Source organism: Siniperca chuatsi, linkage group LG2 (assembly GCF_020085105.1).
Source record: "Siniperca chuatsi isolate FFG_IHB_CAS linkage group LG2, ASM2008510v1, whole genome shotgun sequence".
Lineage (NCBI taxonomy): Eukaryota > Metazoa > Chordata > Actinopteri > Centrarchiformes > Sinipercidae > Siniperca > Siniperca chuatsi.
This window is the reverse complement of record NC_058043.1, coordinates 14,472,452-14,491,277: the sequence shown is the minus strand read 5'-3', so window position 1 is coordinate 14,491,277 and position 18,826 is coordinate 14,472,452. Positions and strand designations below refer to the sequence as shown.

Below are 18,826 nucleotides of genomic sequence, written 5' to 3'. Positions count from 1 at the left end.
ATGATATCCTTTTTCCTTCCTGAACACTGTTCGAAAATATGTTCAGTGATTTGATTGGCTGGAAAATGCACCAGCTTTCATGGCGGGCGGTTGCTTAGCAACACTCATGGGAGGGTGTGGGTGGGAGGGTGTGAGTGTTGGGGGGGTGGGGCGTTCGTCAAGGGGATGGAGCACTCTGGGTGCAGGCAGACTGGCTGGGGAAATACCTGGCAAAATTCCCAAATAAACAAACGAGAGAGAGAGAGAGAGAGAGAGAGAGAGAGAGAGAGAGAGAGAGAGAGAGGACAGGGGTATTTTCCAGATAACAGTCTTGTGTTGAGATAAAGGGAACAAGGCATTTTATTTAAGTGCTAACACAGGTTGTTCCCTGAGCAGAACAAGACTGGGGACAGGAAGTAGAGAGTATTTTATTGAAATCTTTGCCTGTAGTAAGATTAAAGATGATAAGAACTTTAAAACACATAAAAACTGCTAGTTGCTTGAGACAAAATGGTCTCCTGCATTAGTTTTTGGAGAGACTGAGTGGAACTGAAAGAAACACTATGATTGGCATAACAGGATATGGGCTGTTGTAGTTGGTAAGGTCTAACAGTTTGACGAGGAACAGATGAATAGGCCACAGACAAACATGTAGTTCCCAGATAAGAGTGTGGAGAAACACTACCTGCGCTTGCATGTTTTTGTTCACGTGGTTGGGTGCGTAGGCGTTTCCAAGAAACAGTTTGGATTATATCTTTTTAATTAGGATGAGTTGAACTAAATACAAGAAGCTCAACAGCCTGCAGTGTATACAAAATAATTTAAAGAAGAACTAAAATGACAAGAGATTATCAAGTGCGAAGGAGAAGGTGCGCTAGAGAATGGGGAAACTGTTACGCTAAAGAAAGAGAAAAGGTGGAAAATGTGCTTATATGGAGGGGAGGGGTAAATAAGGGGGGGCTAGCTGCTGCTGGTAGGTACAGCCTGCAGAAGGAGGTGGGCCTTGGAAATGGCTGATGCAGGCGGTCTCTACAGGCAATGAGGACACTTTGTCAGGAGCAGGAAATGAGGTTTCTGTTGTGATTAAAAGGAATGTTTCTATGGCAATGCAGAGAGCCGTGTGCACAGAGAATTTGTTGGGAGTGGAGGGGGCTAAGTGAGAGTAGAATTTCAAAGAAAGCAGCCTTCTCCATCTCATCTCCCACCACCGCCACCCCTCTGCTTTTCCACAGCGCCCTTTTATCTCTGATAATCTGTTTTCATAGCCACACAGTTGAGACTGCAAGGGGGATTATCTTGAGCAAACCAAGTCATTGGTCGATCTGTCATAAATGTTTACTGAGTAACAGTTTCACTTCCTGAAATCACTGCTGTCCAAACCTCACTGAAAAAAACAACCTTTAAGACCTTTTAGATAAGCTAATTAAAACCACACAACTCAAGCTAGGTAGTTAACATAATGTCTCTTTCTTGTTTAGGTACACTTCTGTCAAATCAGCCCCTTGTGCAGCATGATTTAAAAAAAATGTACGATGGCATCAGTGTGACCTTTAAAACCTAAATATAGTAACACGCTTTGTTAATTGTTTTACTGGGCTGTTAGTAAAAATAGTTTCTTAAAATAAGTTCCCCATCCTGATGTTCTCTTTTGTACATGAAGTTGCTCTCCGCAGCTGTGACTGCCATCTTTGCCCCAACACAGGCTTGCTCCAGGATGTTTGGATGACATTTGAAACTCCTGAGGATCAAAGTGAAGTTTTGTACATTGCAAGCCACACTGACTGATACAGATACAGATGCTCCTGATATTACTGGCACATATGGAAATAATATGTTAATCTGCCCAGTATGCCTACACTACGAATAGGCAACTGGGGACTGACATTAATGATTGTGGTGTACATGAACAGAGAACTAATTTAATGGAAAGATGATAGAGGACAGTTTATTTAAATAATGACACTGATTTTATGAAGAAAATCTCAATAAATGAGTGTGATTCACCAAAATACATCTGGGGGAAATCATTATTATTCCACCAACAAACATTTCAAAATCAGCATGTACAGTGAAGCTCTAAAAGCTCCTCATCTCCTTTTTTGGAAACACTGAATCAAGGTCTCAGCATGCTAATTACAATTACAAAAGGTTCTGCTGCCCCCAACCTTTTCTTTTGAGAATAGCAGCAAGTATCATGTAATGAAACGCTGCCAGTGAGGGAGGGCTGTACTGAGACCAGATTGTTTAGCCAAAGCCAGATGGCAAGTCACACATCAAAAGGACAGCTGGTTACCAGAGCCTGAAAAGGCATCTTTATAGCTCCAAACCTAATTAGTTACAACTAAACAAATCACACCAAGATGTAATATACAGGCCATGCCAATGATTCATCATAAAAGGTGACATACACACAGCATAATTAAGCTTTAAATGTTTGCGTGTGCAAGTTGCAACATTTCAAAATGGCCAATCAAGCTGGTTCCATCAGCGGTCATGGCCTCCATTGATCTATATTTCGGTAAACAATGAAAGCAGGCCCTCCAACTGCCGATGATGGTGCAGATGAGGATCCCATTTTTAATATGTACATATTAACTACACTGATCAGGTCAATTTGTCAGATCAGTGCGTCTTCCAGGGAGCGCCGTCTGGCATCAAACTGCTGACTGGTCTTTGAGGCTTTGGTTGCTGCCTGCCGGACTGAACTGTCTTTCTGCAGAACCTATAAATCATATCCAGAAAATCAAATGAACAAAGGACTAAAACACTGATCATGATGTAAACCACAAATAATCAGTGAAGTGTAGGATTGGCATTTTGTATTGCACTAACCCCTTTTATTATTCTTTTGCGAAGTTCCTCCTGCGAAAGTGGCTGTTCTTCCTCATCAGTGACAGAAGACTCTTCTGCGTCATAATCCACACTGAGGAGTCCAACCAACACAGACACACAAGTGTTTTAATGTATGTATAGATTTATTAGTTATAAACACATAGGTATCAAAATGATCAGATAAAAGGCCCACCTGTTGATTGCAGGTTGGATGCTAATATTCTGCTGAAGCAGTTCTGGATTTTGACCCAAAAGAAATTTGGCCAGATCTTTTGGATTGTAGTCCTTTTCCAGATCCTGTAAGAATTACAAACACAGAGACATGTTATGTTACAGGGCAGAAATGAAAGAAACTACTGTCTATACAACAAGAATGTATGTACGAAAAGGTAGGACAGAGCCACAGGTTGACAGGTTACTTTAGAATTGAGGAACGCTTGTATGGTGAGCAGCTCGTTGGTCTTCTGTTCCACCAGACCCAGGTAGGACATGATGTTGTTCTCACTGATCCCTGTAGAGGAGCCCAGTATATCCTCTATCACTGAGCGGTCACACTCCATTTTAGAGAAGATGCTGTTCACTCCTGTGAGATGGGAGAAACGAGAGTCAGGAGAACTGTCTGTGTTTTCTTGTGTATGATAAATATCCAGCCAAACCTGCAGTATGTTGAAGCTTTTTCGTAATCACTTGGTGCGTGTATGCAGATACACATGTATTTAAGAAAAATCTGTATTTTACAGGTCTGTGACTTCCTGAAAAAACAATGTAATTTGATACAAATCTTAGGGAAAATAGGTCAACTCAAACCCATGTAAATATTAATTAATTATTCATTTACTGTTGGACAGTGTTCTTCATATGTGCTGAATTGTATGCTTGCCTGTAGACCGATTTCACATTTTTGCATGTTTATCTGACCTGCTGTGCACTGACAAAAAAATCCATGTTATACCAATTTATTGGAATTAATAAATTAGAATTATACAAATTGTCTCTATTCCCTTATCATTACTTACCAAATTATGATCAGGAAATTACTGACCTGTAAAATAAGTTGCCGCCAAACCTGTTTTAACCTCGTCCAGGATTTTGCTTATGATGCTGGCTTGGTTTTCATAGTCCTCAGCTTGGGACTCGGTTTTCTTTTGTCGCTCATCAATGTCTCTCAGCAAAGAGTGATGATCTTGCTCCTGTTGCAAACCTGCTACCCGAAACTGCTCAGTCTCTGATTGTATCTGCAGATTCACACATTTCAACATAAACAGATAAATATATAGATAATTGATATGAACTAACAAACTTTCTCAACTTTTTCTGCGGTCAAAAATTACCTGTATCTCCTTAGCATTCATTTAATTTCCTAGAACTTACTAGAATTTACTAGAAGAACTCTATGACCCCGGCCAAGTGTGTCCACGGGCACAGTCAAACAGAGAAAGCATACTCACCTGGCTGATTTGATCCCTCAGTGCCTCCGCCTCATTGTTTTGCTCATTTACAAAATTGAAGAGTGCAAAGTTCCGGTCTTCAACTGCACAGCGAAACAGCAATACAGCAGTGAGATACATTTAAATCTTCTAAACCGAGACTGATTATTCTTATTATCAAAGTGGGACTTTAAAAGAGGTATCTGTAATTATGGTGCTATTGTCTATAAATCAAATACATATATAAATAATATAGAAATAAGAGATATTTTTGTAACATATACTGAAACAATATAAATTGAGTAATGAAGATGGGTTCCAGAGCCAAAAGGATGGTAAGAAGCATTGTCTTTGTGTATGGATGAGTGTGAAATAGTCAGGTTGTGTTGATAAGACTTACCCTGGATGAACCTGGTGACCAGCATGTCCAGGTTGTCCTCCCCTGTCACAGTCCGGATCCTCTCAAACACCTCCTCTAGAGCGTCCAGCGACTCTTCCCCTGAGTCCACCCTCCTCTGCTCCTTCAGGTCTGACACTGGGACAAACAAGCAGTATTACCATCATATCAGTATCATAAGAACTGTATAACAGTCACCACTGTCACCATCACTGTCAGCAATACCATCGACTGTTACTGCTATGAATGATGTTAACTCTGACAATTTTCTTATTCACATATTAAACTGACTAGACATACTTAAAGCAGCAATGCCCAATCTGTACATCACAGATTTATTATCATATTATTATATTATGTACTACTTATTATCATAATTTACATAGCTTTTTCCTTTTGTAACAGTGCTGCTACTAGTGGCTGCAACAAGTTTACACAGTGAAAAGGATCATTTTATTTCTGTTCCAGTGTTCAAGGACTCACTGCCAGGACTGATTATAATGTTTCACTTTTGGTTTCTAAGCCAATAGGAACGTTCTTTCTAGTACTTGTTTGTTTTATTGATTTAATCAATAAAATCCTAATCCTAATATTTCTTAGCTGTTGTGGTCAATTATACTGTGTTAAAAATGTTTTATTTCCTATTATTTGCAGTTAGCAGGCAGTTGTGGTACTGTAAAGACGTTATAGTCCTTTTGCTGAAAAGGAATATACCAATTAATTAAAAAAAACAATGTTTTGATATATCTGAGAACATACAGTATATTAGGTATCCAACCCAGTTTTTGTTAGCATAAAACTAAACTGAAACTAGGCAACACCATAGTGTTTTCCAATATACAGCTTGACACAGACGGTGAATGACGAAAGATGTTGAAGACTCAAACGATATTTTTTTACATGGACATTACATATGTGCTTCTTGTAGACCAGATGGGATCTCTAGCTTGTGCTCATGGGATATATAGTAGGAGAATGTGCCTGGGCATTCGTGAAACACAAGCTGATGATTGGTGGGATTCCCCACTGAGTAAAAATAAAAACACTGCCAGCGTTATCATCATCACTGATAAAGTCACTAACACTTTTGCCATTATCATGATTATTAATATGTCAAATAAGCAATATTAGCTACAACACATTAGCTGTGTCTTACATTGTCTGTGTCCCATCTCAATGCCATCATCCTGCCCGCTCCTCTCGCTGCACTTGGCAGTCATAAACTCTTTCAGAATACACTCATGTGCAATAAGCCTTTCCAGTTCCTTCATCTCAGCGTTGTACTGGGCAAGGTCCTTAACTGCCTTCTCCCTCATCATGGTTATCTTGGACTGAGCCTCCACCCTGAAGTAGAAGTTTTATAACAACCAAGATCATGAGGTGCATATCACACTGATTTTTACTACATTACACAACTGTCTCAAATCTGACCTGACATCATAAGCAGCAGTCGACAGGTTGACAACTTCCCCGATCTTCTTGCGGACATCTAGCAATTCCTACAACACACAAGAATCAGTGCAGAGACATATTTTTTTTTCTTGACAACTTAAAACCAGTGTAAAAACTTGAGTAATGGGCTAAATATAACAAGGAAGCTAAACAAAAATAGTGTAAACTTGTTTGGGGCCTCGTCTTTGAATTATCTATAGTGAGACCTCTGACCTTGTCTAGCCTGTTGTGTAGTTGCTGGAAACGGACACGCTCAATATGAAGAGTCTGCAACTCCTCTCTCAGGTGGCTGTTTTTGGTCAGCTGCTCATTGAAGCGAGTCAAGGCCTGGACAGGACATAGAACAATACATGCAAACTTTAGAATAATATGATGTAATATAATAATATGAGAAGATATGCACTGGTGAAAGCGTGTACTAATGACGGACAAAGAACAACAATATAACTTCTATAGGTTTTCTAGGTATTTTGCGGTAATGAGTTTCATGACTCACTCTGTCCAATTTGTATTCCAAAGTGCGTATGGCCTTCTGAGTTCGCCGTACCTCAGACCTTTGTGTATCACCTATGCTGACCTCCCCTTTTCTTAGCTCTGCCAACTTCAACTCCATGATTGCAATCTGCCCATATTACAGACACATGACATAAACTGTGGTTTGTGACCATAAAAATATCAGTAAACATGAAATGAAGCTAGAATTAGTATCATACAGTGAAAAGGATTTAATTCACCTCTTTCTTTTGCTCTTTTTGACACTGTTTCTCTTTCTCCAGCTCCTCCTCCAGCATGTCTCTCTGCTCCAGCAGAGCACGAAGACTCTGGGTGTCCTCGCTGTCCTGCTGTTGGCGTGAAGAGCTCTTACACGCACCAAGGTTTCGATGCAGCTCCTCCTGCTCCTTCAGCAGCTTCTCTATCTCCTGGCTTCATCCACATCACATAAACAGCCGATCAGGCAAATAAAAAACATGCATACACTATTGAGGATGTGATGTAGGTGTAGTGCTTATTCACTGTTGTTTGCGGATCTGCTCCTGGGCCTGAAGGTTGTAGGCCTGCCGATCTCCTTCCATGATCCTGAACTGCCTCTGCAGTTTGGCTATCTCTGATTCTGCTTAAAAAACATCATATGCATATTAAAGCTATTTCAGCCATGCAACTGGCAAAATAACATTACTGAGAGAGCATCAACATCTAATAGTTAATAATAACATTACCTGTACCATCAATATCCATCTCACTGCTGTCTGAGCGGGCACTTGTGGCCGTTCTTCCTCGAGGCATGGTTACACTGGGCTTCACCGGATGAAAATAAAAAAATATTTAACTTGTACTAATGGTAATGTTCTTGTCCTCTGACCATTAAGTTTAATCAAACCTAGATATTTAGTCTCATATTCTGCTTTCAAACATTAAAAGCTGAATATGAGACTAAATAAGTTAAAACTGTTTTTTTGTTAGCAGCATTTCATTGTCACCGATCTTGTCTGCATATTACATCACTAGAGTAAGACTTAAAATAGGAAGGGAAAATTAGATCTATTTTTTTTCCTTACATTGGTTTTGAAGTGGTAGTTTATGTGAGAAAATGCTGCATAGACATATTTTTGTTTTAATTATTTACTTGGAAAATACATAGTATTTGTTGTTTGATTGTTGCATTTTGTATGGTATTGCATCTTATAGAACAATATAGAATGTCACGTTTTCCCCCAATAGCTTTACATTGAACAGTACACATTTATCTTCACAAACCTTTAGTGTGCACTTGCTGCAGGTTGCTGTATTTACAGTATATGTGATTAATCAAACCCAGATATTTAAATGTAGGTTTAAAAACATCGAGCAGAATTGTCAATCCAAGGTTGTAGGACAGGTCATCAAAACTACCCACAACGCACATTAGTAACGTTATCTAGCGTTAGCTAAAACAAATAAAGTAGCCATGGTTCTTGCTAGCTGTTATGGAAGACTTGAAATATTTAGCTTGGTTATAGTTAGCTAACGGAATCGAAAATGTGTCTGACAAATAAGAATTTATCTCACCAGCTGAAAGTTTAAAAAGTAAAAACCCAGTGTCACCTCCCAGGAGGCCAGGACACACCGCAGCCTCACAGCAGTCTGAGTTGTTAGCAACCGTTGCTAAGTGTCTTTGGACTTCAAATCCCTGAGCTCAGACTCTCAGGCAGTAGTGACGTTTACAGGCAGGTTGAGCGGTAAAGCTTGATTTAGGCTCGAGTCTCACAATAATAACATTAATGGGATTTGGTACACACATAACGTGAGAGGAGGAGCTGCCTCACAGGATTTGAGTGCCAGTAGAGACAAGGTAACGTTGAGAAAATGCCCAACTGTGATTAAACTCTGAATATGTAGGAGCAGTGTTACATTTAGGCAAGTACTTTAAGTGTATTTGAGGTAGCTTTACTTTCCATTTCAAGCTACTTCTTACTTATACTCTACTAACCGTAACGTTACATTTCTGGCGAAGATATTGTTTTACTGTGTTACATTTATCAGACGGCGCATATGATGAGCTTAAAAACACATTTTTATTTTTAAAATACCCCACAGTAGTATATGTAGTTAAAATTATCTCCACCTTGACCAGCCTCGACATTTTAAATGCTGTTTACATGTGAAGACATCAGTAATAACAATCCAATAGTAAAATATGTCATATAACAATGACAGGGTCTCATCTGCCTGCATAAAGAGTGCTTTTATTATTTTGATAATAACACCTATTTTTAATGCAGGAGTCAGGACATTGCTACTTTTATTTATTTAAAGGATCTGAAGACTTCTTCACCATTTTCAGTAAGTAAGTTCAAGTATAAGCAGTGCCTTGCTGAATGCAACCAGGGGACATTTCAAAGAAGAAAAATCTTGCACTCTTACTCTAATAGTTTTCTATTACAAAATCAATTAGAAGAATCAGCCTATTGTAGTCTCTTTATTATAAGGAAAATATACAAAATGTACATTTAAGTTTTAAAATGTACTGTTTCTATATTTTGTACATGAACACTCATGTACAAACATGAACTGTTTTTCATGATTACAGATTCATGTTACATTATAGGTCAACTTATTATAGCCTAATGCACAGTATGTCTGTAACCTATTCTGTAGGCCTAAGCTAGTTAATTATATTAAATTCACAAACATTCTTTGTTCACAAACAAAGCATGCAGATTTTACAAGATAACATTAATCTTACAGTTGCTTTGATTTTTTTAATCATAAAACTGCACTTTAGTTTATTGCCCTGACTCTGACTCTGGCTGTGACTGTGGTTCCTCCTCACCTGGTGTTGGTGGGGCACCCTCTAAAAAGGTACAGAAGTGGTGTGCTGTATTGAGCTCAGGTTTTCTCAACAGCAAGTAGCATTTTGGGAAGTAGTAGGCTGCCACCAGTCCCAAGTTGCTTGCCAGGGTAAAACAAACATGGACAATAGACCTATTCTTGTCATGCAAGCCTATATAGATTGGAATAAAGATCACCCAAATCACACAGTAGATCAGGGAGGAGAAGGTGATGTCCCTGGCAAGATTATACTGATGAAGAGACTTTGCGGCCATGAAGGTGCACATGAATGATATAAGGGCCATTGAAGTGTTGAAACCTTGCATTAAGGCAAATCCAGTCAAGGGTAACACTGGACATGACAGAAATCCTCTCACAAAGTTTATTGTCATATTTTTCACATGTTCAGACAGAGAGGGCCCTTCCTGAACAAACCAGCCACAGATACCAGCCTGCACAGCACAGCAGCCCAGCACAAACAGCCAGCTTCCAGGGCCTCTTAGTATATGGAGGTGAGAGGCAGCCATCTTTGGGAATTCTGACACGTAGAATATCTGTTTGAAAAGAGAGGTTTGCAGCCTGATTACAATGCGTGTGCTTTATTTTGTCCTACATTACAGTAATGCATTATACCATGTCATTCCTCACCTGTAGTGAGATGAACATGATAATGGAGAGGGCCACTGTTTGGAAAATGGAGGTGAGGGGCAGCTGAAGACGACACACCACGTCCCCTGGCTGGCCCAGGAAGAGCAGCAGACTGAGGCAAGCTCCCATCAGGCTTAGCAGAGCTACAAAACTCAGGGCTCCCCCTGAGGCCTTTACCAATAGGGTCCCCCGGTGTTTCAGGAACATAACACCCACTGACCCCTGACATACCAGCAGCAGCACCCCGGCCAGCATCATTTCCAGAGCCTCAGGTGTGTCCCAGGACAAAACGTCAAAGGTGGGTTCAGTGCAATTAGTGCTGCTGTTCAGAGACCATTGACCCTCAGGGCACTTCTTGCACTGGATGTCCTCTATGAGTCAGAAAACAGGAAATTTGGTTTGATTAACAAGCGCATCTAGAAATCAAATCAAACCATGACTGGAAGTGATGCATGGTTTGCATCACCATTAAAGGAATAGTTCAACATTTTGGAAAATATGCTTATTTGCTTTCTTGCGAAGAGTTAGATGAGAAGACACAGTCACTTCCTGGAGTCTTTGCTGGTTGTCTGGCAACCTCAAAACCACCTCGAAGTTACTGTGCCTGGTCAAGAAATAGTCCAGCACGTACGGATTAAACAAACAAGATGTGACGTGTTAATTAGTGAGCTTTAGAGGTGGTAATAGGTGGATTTTGTTACCTTTGAACAGAGCTAGGTTAGCTGTTTCCCCTTGTCATTATGTTAAGCTAAGCAAAGCTGCTGGCTATAGCCTAATATATACCATACAGACATGAGAGGGATATGAATCTTCTCATTTAACTCTCGGCAAGAAAGAGAATAAGGTATTTCCCAAAATGTTGCACTATTTCTTTAAATAAGGGTCAAGTTTTTGAGAGATGTATGGACAACCACATTACCCTGATTTTCCTGGTAAGTGCCTGGCTGACAGTTGATACAATCAAAACAGCAGGAATGGAAGCCTTTGACTCTGCGGACCTGGCCTCTTCCACATTTTGCTGAACAGGTGGACTCAGGAACCTGCAAAATGTGTGGCATTGCAGTTAAGATTGTTATGGTAAAAAAAAATGCAATATTTCAGGAACCCAAACTGAATTATGATTAGGTGGAATTTAATCACAAAGCTTTTAAACTGTATATGTTAAAAAGTTTATATCACTTTTCTAATAAATTGTTGAAATTACCTCTGAGTTTAGAGTGTGCCATTTGAAGAGGGACTTGTTGATGGACAGTTGTTCATAAAAGCTTCCAACATCTGTGAAGGTTAATTGTGAGTCTTCCCAGACCCACTCAATCACATTGTATCCTATGTTTGGGTTTCCATTACTGTCAAATTTAAAATTTGTGCCATTTATGTCTACAGAAGTATTCCTTAAAACCTCCAACAGCTGCAAAAGAAGATTTTATTCATTATATAATTTCAGTGTTGTCAAAAAATAATTTTAATTCCAAATCGTCTGCAATCACCTATATAGCAGACAAAAAAAATCACCTTCCAGGGATAGATTTTGGTTTCAGATCCTTGCTTACAGGCAGTTGAATTGCATCCCAGCAGGTTGTGCAATGCCTGCGCCACACTGTAGATGGCAGCATACACACTGAAAGCTGTGCGCTGCACTGCATGGTTTGTCACCAAGCTAATATTAGCAGACGACAAGTTCCAACATTGTGGGCAGGGATTGTCAGGATTGCCAGACTGTGGTGCTGGAGGGGACGTCTTTGCGCTCTCCTCACTCAGTTTGATGAAGAGCTCCTGTGTGTAAGCAGTGAGCAGATCCAGGGTCTGTGTCTTGTCAGTGAATGCAATGATTGTACCGACTGTTTGGATATGGGGAAGAGAAGTCAGTCGACGATGGATGGCCCAACTTGTGCTAGCAATCCACACACCCGTTACATTCCTCCTGATAACCTGGAATAGATTAGATTGGATGATTGGTACTGAATTGAATATAATCTATCCACCAATAACATGTAAAACATGTTTAAAATTTAAAATTCTCTGCTTCACTAACCTCTTTAAAAAAGACCTCAGCTGGCTCTGCGAGAGAAAAGACCACTATCACTCTGACTTTGGTTACCTCGATATTGTCGATGATGGTTTTGACCGTTGGTCCAGGGTCAGTGTATATTGGAATCAGCCCCTGATAGGCCACACAGACAGACTGATTTTCTGCTATTTTGGAGAATTCCTGCACACCTTGTTGTCCATACTCCTCTTCACTGCCCACCACTGCCACCCAGTTCCAGTTAAACTCCTTCAGCAGACGCACCATGGCGTCCACTTGCCATTTGTCACTGGGCACCGTACGGAAGAATGACGGGTAGAGAAGCTTGTCACTGAATTTGTCACTGGTGGCACCGAAGCTAATCTGAAGTGAGAAGAGTCATATTATACCACTTTGAATTTTACCACACTGATGTTACACAGCCCTGCCCATTATTGGCACATAAGGCCTAATGCACATTTACTGAGGTTGCAGGATGATTTTCAATGCAAGTGGGCAGTTGTTTTCTATGTAATTATATTGTAAGAAAAAAAATAAAAAAGCCAAAACAGGTAATGATTGACTAATGAATGAACAAATGAATATTTTTCTGTGATTGCCTTGTAAAACAGCTCACTTGCCTGTGAGATAAAACAATCAACTTCTTGTGGGACACTGTAGAGGTGAATGTTTATCTTTACTTTTAAGATTTATTTTCAACATTTGGAATATTTTTTGAGGAAATGTCAAATCTGCCCATAAAGAGAACGTATGTGGACATATGACTAGACATATTTGCAACCAAACCTGTGGCATCAGAAAGAATCCCAGGAGTTTTCCTATGGCTGACACCGTTTCCGAGCTATAAGGACCAATCACAGCTGATATGCTGGTCTCATAGTTGGTGTAATTACACTCCACAGATAGTACTTTGCTAGATTTTGCTGTGAGGAAAGAGATGGTAGGCTTCACAACGACAGCAGATTGTCTGCATGTGTCATAGATTTGATAACCCAACTTGAAGCCAGGGAGCAGAATTTGGTTTGCGTTGATCTCATCCACTGCATATTTCATTACTAGAGCGAGGCCCAGTCCATACTCGTTTAAACTGTGGGACCACAGGCAGAAAAAACTAAGTAGAAGCCTTGTTAGTCAGGTTAAGCATACATATTGGTGCAGAATCTCAGATAATAGGCTCATTATTTCCCATTATTTCCCCATAACCTTATGAAATTACCTTTCACAGCTGACGTTGTTAGGTTCCCTCCTCTGGCTGAGGTTGCTGGTGAGCTTGTTAATGGGAAAGAGCCCTCCGAGCATAATGTCCCCAGACAAATTGAAGAGACTTGTAGAAATGTTGTGGAACCATTCAGGTGAACTGCAGCTCAGTCTAAACGCCCAGCACATAACCAGCAGAATGAAAGGTGCAGTCATGACGCCGATGAGCCGGTGACGGAAGCTAGTAATGACAACAGTGTCCTTATCTGTCAGTACATTAGGAAATATTGTTGTATGCAAACTCTGGGCTGTAAGCCTCAAAGCGAATTTGTGTGATTGGCCCCTCCCCGGCCACCTGAAGATGTAATACCAAGTAACTGCAAACCATGTGAAATGGTTCTTATAATATTGACCTATATTTACATATTTATGGTATAAATGGCTGTAGTATTATTTGCACTATTATTGTGATTTTGTCTAAACTGATAGAACCTTAATTCTTAAGGAACTATGGATGTGGCATCTTATTTGATGACATTGCATGTACGAAGGAAAGACTCACTTTGCACCTTGTGTGTGTGTGTGTATGTGTGTGTTGTGCAGGTGGGGGTTCATCTTTCCAGAGCATTTTCCTGACATTTGCTAGTGGTTTGCTCTTTGATTCTCTTCTCTCAATGTCCTTTTGGCTTATCATGTTACCTTAGTGAAAATTTATACTACATTAACTTTGTCACTGCAACCAGTGTGCCGTTAAGAAAACCAGAAATAAGTATCAACCTAGATACCGCTAATGATTTTTCATTTTATTGAATGTTTTCATTTTCTTGTTGTCATGTTTTGCATTCACCTCAGTGTTGGTTTTGCATGTACATTTGCATGCAAAACCAACACATGTCATCCATACAAGCAAATTTGACATATTTCCTCCCTAGACATTTGCATAAACCTACAGACATACAGTCTTTTAAATGGTCTTTTTAATACAATATTAAACAAGCCTTATATTTGTTCAGAAAATTTGTTGCTGCCACAGGTACAGGCTACTTGTTTTCAAAGCTCTTGGTCACTTTGAAAACCACATAGCTTGTTTGTTTTATTATCCTGTAAAGCACTTTGAACATCATTTGTATGAAATAGTACTATACATATAACTAGAAAGGGGACACTAGCTAAGCTTGACTGAAGGCAGCGGAACACCATGGACAGGTTGTCAATCAATAATTAGGTCATTGACACTCATACCTATGGAGAGTGTAAGAGAGAGCCTCCTGTCTACCTGACGTGCAAGTCTTTGGACTGTGGGAGGAAACTTGAGCACCCAGACAAAACCATTGTGAATTCAGGGAAACGTGAAAACACTAGTTGGAAAACAATTAAAGTGAGGTGACAGCGCTAACAGCCAAACCACTATTCTGCCTTGTATCCATATTTGCAAACATCTTTCCTACCCAGTTGGCCTCGGGTGAAATAAGAACAAATGATAAGATACTTGACTAAAATAATGTTCTTTTTCACAAATGTTTCCCTGGATTCTTCTGAATTAAGACACAGTTTAATTATCACAATTAAAATCAACCCAACTCACTTCAGTAAATTATAAAACATCTTGTTCCGAGGGTCAAGGTCTTGAGGCATGTATAGTATACTTTTCTCAAATGATTGCACTGTTAGCCCTTACTTTTCCTTATTTCAAGCAAATATTTAAATTTGCAAACTGCACTTTCAAATGTCAAATGACAAAACACTTCTCAGAGTCTGTCATTGTACTCAAATTCCTGTTATGCTTGTTATGTTATGTATTTTGTCAGGAAAGTCATAAGTATTTTTTTAAAACAAAATTCTCCCCATGGGATGAGATTATTTCACCTTTCTGTAATGCAATCCTCTTATAGGAATATTTTTAAATTTCTGTGGAATATGCACACAGAATAAGGCAGACCTGCATCGAACAATGGTTCAATATAAATTAAATAAGTTAAACTATTGTTTTTTCAGTGATTGCGTGGAGGCAGCATTTCATTGGCTCAAATCTTGTCTGCATATTACATCACTAAAGCAAGAATTCAATAGGGAGGGAAAATTAGGAAAACTAAGTGAGTTGGGTTTTGTCAGTCCAGTTCCTGAGCCTTTCTCTTTGATGGTTGGTACTCACTTTCACATAAAGTCCCAATCAGAGTCAATGGAGGGAGTGGTTTCTTATATAGGACATATGGGCAAAAGAATTCTGCTGAATCACATGTGAACATGTGATTCTCATTTGATTAATAGGTTAAGAATTAGTTGCTAAACCGGGCAGAGAACGTCACAGTGCTAAGCAATTACCGTGCACACCTTGAATTTACAACCACTTAGAGTTTTAGTTGTCATTCATGAAGGATATGAGTCTGATTGAAGCACACTTTGGGTTGTGACTACTGACAAACTTAGTAGTGATAAAATGTTTGATAGTCTTTTATGTTGACCAGACAACTCAGTTTCTTCATCCTTCATACCAGTACTTTCACTTACACAATGAATAGCATTTTCCACTACAATCTGTACAGTGTAATGTAATTTTTTCATGTACACTTATCTTTTGTGGTGAACAAGCCTGATTTGAGGACATATCAGTTACAGGAAGGGTTTGTTCAGGGACATAAAGGAGGTATGCTGCTGCCTATCTTGTTAGTCATCTTGACGTAAGATGGCTGGTGATGAAACTCAATGTTTTTCTTTAGTACAGCCTGTTCCACCTACAGTTAATTCTTCTACTGCAAGCCAACATTGAAGGTTTTATCCTCTCTGTGAATAGTCAAAATCACTTCATTTGCAGAAACTCTGACTGGATCTTGTGTGTGATTAGTGTGGGCTCAGTGTTTCTGCCCTGTTCTTGTGTGCAGACAGTGGATTCAGATTAACATCTTGTTTATGTTTGAGCAGCTTTGATTTCACTGATAATCCGCGCCAACGTCATACGCAGTCTGTTTTGTTCCAGGTATTAAATAATTTTTAATGTCTAAGGATAGAGGTTGTTGCATGCTGTACAAATTGTAAAGCCCTTGGAGGCAAATTTGTGATTTTGGGCTATATAAATTATGGTTGCAACTAATTATTATTTTCATTATCGATTAATCTGCCAATAACTTTCTCCATTAATCGAGTACTCCACCGATTTAGCATTGTACTTCTATAACATTGTCTGACTCATGATATACAGTTAAAAAAGGATCAAAATTGATGCAGCAGAACCAGAGATATATTTTTATTCCACACATTCTTCTTCCTTGTTAAAACCTGGATCCCACTTTACCCACAATGCAACTCAACTGCTGCCATGCAGTTTGGTTGGAGATTTGGATGTTATACTGGTAGCTGCTAATGTAGCCAAAGTCTCACATTTGAGAACCTGTAACCATCTAATTTTTTGGTATTTTTGCTTGACTCAAACGATTAATCGATTATAAATAGTCGCTGATTTTTTTTTTTTTTGTCAATCAACTGATTGATTAATCAACTAATAACATTGCAGCTCTAATATAAATAAAATTTACTTGACTCGATAAGTGAGAAAATATGTTTCCCTTTAAAAAGTGGTCCACACTGATAGATTTAGCCTCGATACTGTACAGTTTATGTTCATTTTATTCACCCTGGTGCATAAAGTCTACCACTTCCTGAGTGTGGACATTTACATTGCTCAGCCACTAGATGTCAGATGTGTATATTTTATCATCTTCACCTGGACTCACACAGTCTGCCTTGCCTGTAGGACTGTTGAAATCTGGCACTTACTTGTACATACAGAATGGGAATATGTATGTATGTGTGTGTGTATATGAGGAGCTGGAGGCCTGAGGTGAGAAATCTCAGAACGAGACATATTGTGTTGCTGGTGATGGCGTGAAGGTGGAGCTTCCTGCAGCTGTGTGGGCAGCAGGTACATTGTGTAGCACAGGGCTGTTTGAACAACTGATAACAGAGGGGAGTCAACCTGCATGAAGGCTGAAATGATTTTCTTGGTCCTAATGTTTTGGTTCACTCATAATCTGAAGAAACATGTTTTGTCCTGTAAGCCTGAAACCATTTCCCCCGAGTTTGTCTGTAGATTTCCATGGGTTAGCCTTTTGACCTGGAACATTGTTGCACAACACCTCTCAGAGAAAACATAGACGTTCTTTGCATTAGGGGAACACCATACATGTGTCCTGATGTGATGAAATAGATACTCTTGCACGTTAGGGGTGCCTTTGTGCCAGTGTTAATGTGGCTGGCAAACATAATATGCCTCTAGTGCCCCTTCTGTCAGTCCCAAACGGCCGTGACTGTTGCAAAACACAGTCTGAGCTGCATTCCCTCCCTGAGACAGACCCAGGAATACCACCCTCTCTCCCTTGCTTGCTTCCTTTTGCCCCCCCCCCTCGCAGAGTGGCTGGATCAGCCTCACTCTCTAATCTCCATCGCTGGCCTGAGAAACACTGGGCCCGTTGTTGACATGCTGGCCTCATACCCCACAGGGGCTGACAAATGATTAGCCAGCCTCTCTGTGCAGAGTGAGGACAGCCAGCCAGCGAGTCCGTGCAGCCAGCCAGCAGAATACTAAACTCATGAGACCATCTGTCTTGATCAGCTCTGTGGCAATGATGCTGGAGGAAATGTGGGAACGACGAGATCCTGTTGTACAACGGCGGGGGTGGCTGGTCGGGGGTTGAACCAGCTGTGGTGGTGTAACATTGCTCAGTTTACAACATCATGCAGAAAAGCTTGTGCGTGTTATCACAGTCTGAACACTTGTATTATGGAGGTGTTTTTACCTCACCCTAAAGGGTTAAATAAAGGATTCATCCTCCCTCCTTCCAGCAGTAAAACTTGTTCTTCTTCGTGTCTTCAGCCTGTGTGCGTGTGGCTTACAAGTGTGTTGCAACTTGCATTTGTACATACATTTACATGTGCAGGGATATATAAACAATGTAATACATTATTGTGCATTGTTTTATTGTAGTTACAGTCATTTGACTATTCAGGCCTTTGCTTTGTTTCACATCTGCCAATGCTTAAACATATCACACTTCTCTGTGGAGATTTATCCATGGCTACAACATTTTACTGTACTCAGCTGTGAGAAAACTTTGATAAAATTCAACAAAATGTACCTACAAATTAACCTGATTCTTAGAACTGTGTTAGCACTGTCCAAGGACTGGAGCAATGATGTTTGCACTCTGGGTTGACTAACCTGCAGGTCAGGGAAAAAAACCCTCTTTGGTGTTCGGCTCTGAAAACCATGTGCAGTTCAAGTCAGGGACAGAAGTGTTTGGCTTCATCTCTGCCAGTCTGCTCTGCTACTTACACAGCAGTGAATGACTGACTCACAGCAGCCCATGGGCTCGAAGCAGAAGGAATTTCATGAGCTTGTTGAATAATCTGAGCAAGGAAGAGAAAAATGTTTCACGTTGTGCTGGAGGCTTTGCTGTGTTATGGATGAAATGAAAAGGGATTGCCAAACAGCTGACTTGCACAGTTGTCACGCAAAAAGTAGAGTTCCTATTTTAAGTGTCTACAAAAAGTAGAGTTCCTATTTTA

General features: G+C 40.0%; 2 protein-coding genes and 1 long non-coding RNA gene across 9 annotated transcripts; 1 reads left to right on the top strand and 2 right to left on the bottom strand.

The window, feature by feature from the left end:
* Window positions 1-1,897: 1,897 nt before the first annotated feature.
* odad1 (outer dynein arm docking complex subunit 1) lies at window positions 1,898-8,241 on the bottom strand. Of its 7 annotated transcripts, none has more exons than XM_044174192.1 (15): window positions 8,134-8,241; window positions 7,305-7,383; window positions 7,102-7,201; window positions 6,822-7,011; window positions 6,584-6,709; window positions 6,301-6,414; window positions 6,067-6,134; window positions 5,792-5,979; window positions 4,639-4,773; window positions 4,260-4,342; window positions 3,854-4,046; window positions 3,231-3,394; window positions 3,005-3,108; window positions 2,812-2,902; window positions 1,898-2,701 (listed from the first exon to the last, which is right to left on the bottom strand). In XM_044174192.1, exons 2-15 carry the CDS (start codon window positions 7,369-7,371, stop codon window positions 2,597-2,599), a joined length of 1,728 nt encoding a protein of 575 aa, XP_044030127.1. In that variant the 5' UTR covers window positions 7,372-7,383; window positions 8,134-8,241; the 3' UTR covers window positions 1,898-2,596. The 7 variants fall into 7 exon arrangements, with proteins under 7 accessions (XP_044030127.1, XP_044030163.1, XP_044030136.1 ...); XM_044174228.1 differs by having other exon boundaries at window positions 3,878-4,046; XM_044174201.1 differs by having other exon boundaries at window positions 7,102-7,198.
* Window positions 8,242-8,284: 43 nt separating this feature from the next.
* LOC122865593 lies at window positions 8,285-10,186 on the top strand. The gene is made up of 4 exons (XR_006375504.1): window positions 8,285-8,416; window positions 8,847-8,907; window positions 9,806-9,908; window positions 10,051-10,186. It is a non-coding gene; the product is annotated as an uncharacterized LOC122865593 (long non-coding RNA).
* LOC122865568 (taste receptor type 1 member 3) lies at window positions 8,922-13,493 on the bottom strand. The gene is made up of 8 exons (XM_044174179.1): window positions 13,287-13,493; window positions 12,857-13,157; window positions 12,077-12,433; window positions 11,557-11,973; window positions 11,249-11,452; window positions 10,964-11,084; window positions 10,045-10,415; window positions 8,922-9,950 (listed from the first exon to the last, which is right to left on the bottom strand). Exons 1-8 carry the CDS (start codon window positions 13,481-13,483, stop codon window positions 9,351-9,353), a joined length of 2,568 nt encoding a protein of 855 aa, XP_044030114.1. The 5' UTR covers window positions 13,484-13,493; the 3' UTR covers window positions 8,922-9,350.
* Window positions 13,494-18,826: the final 5,333 nt, after the last annotated feature.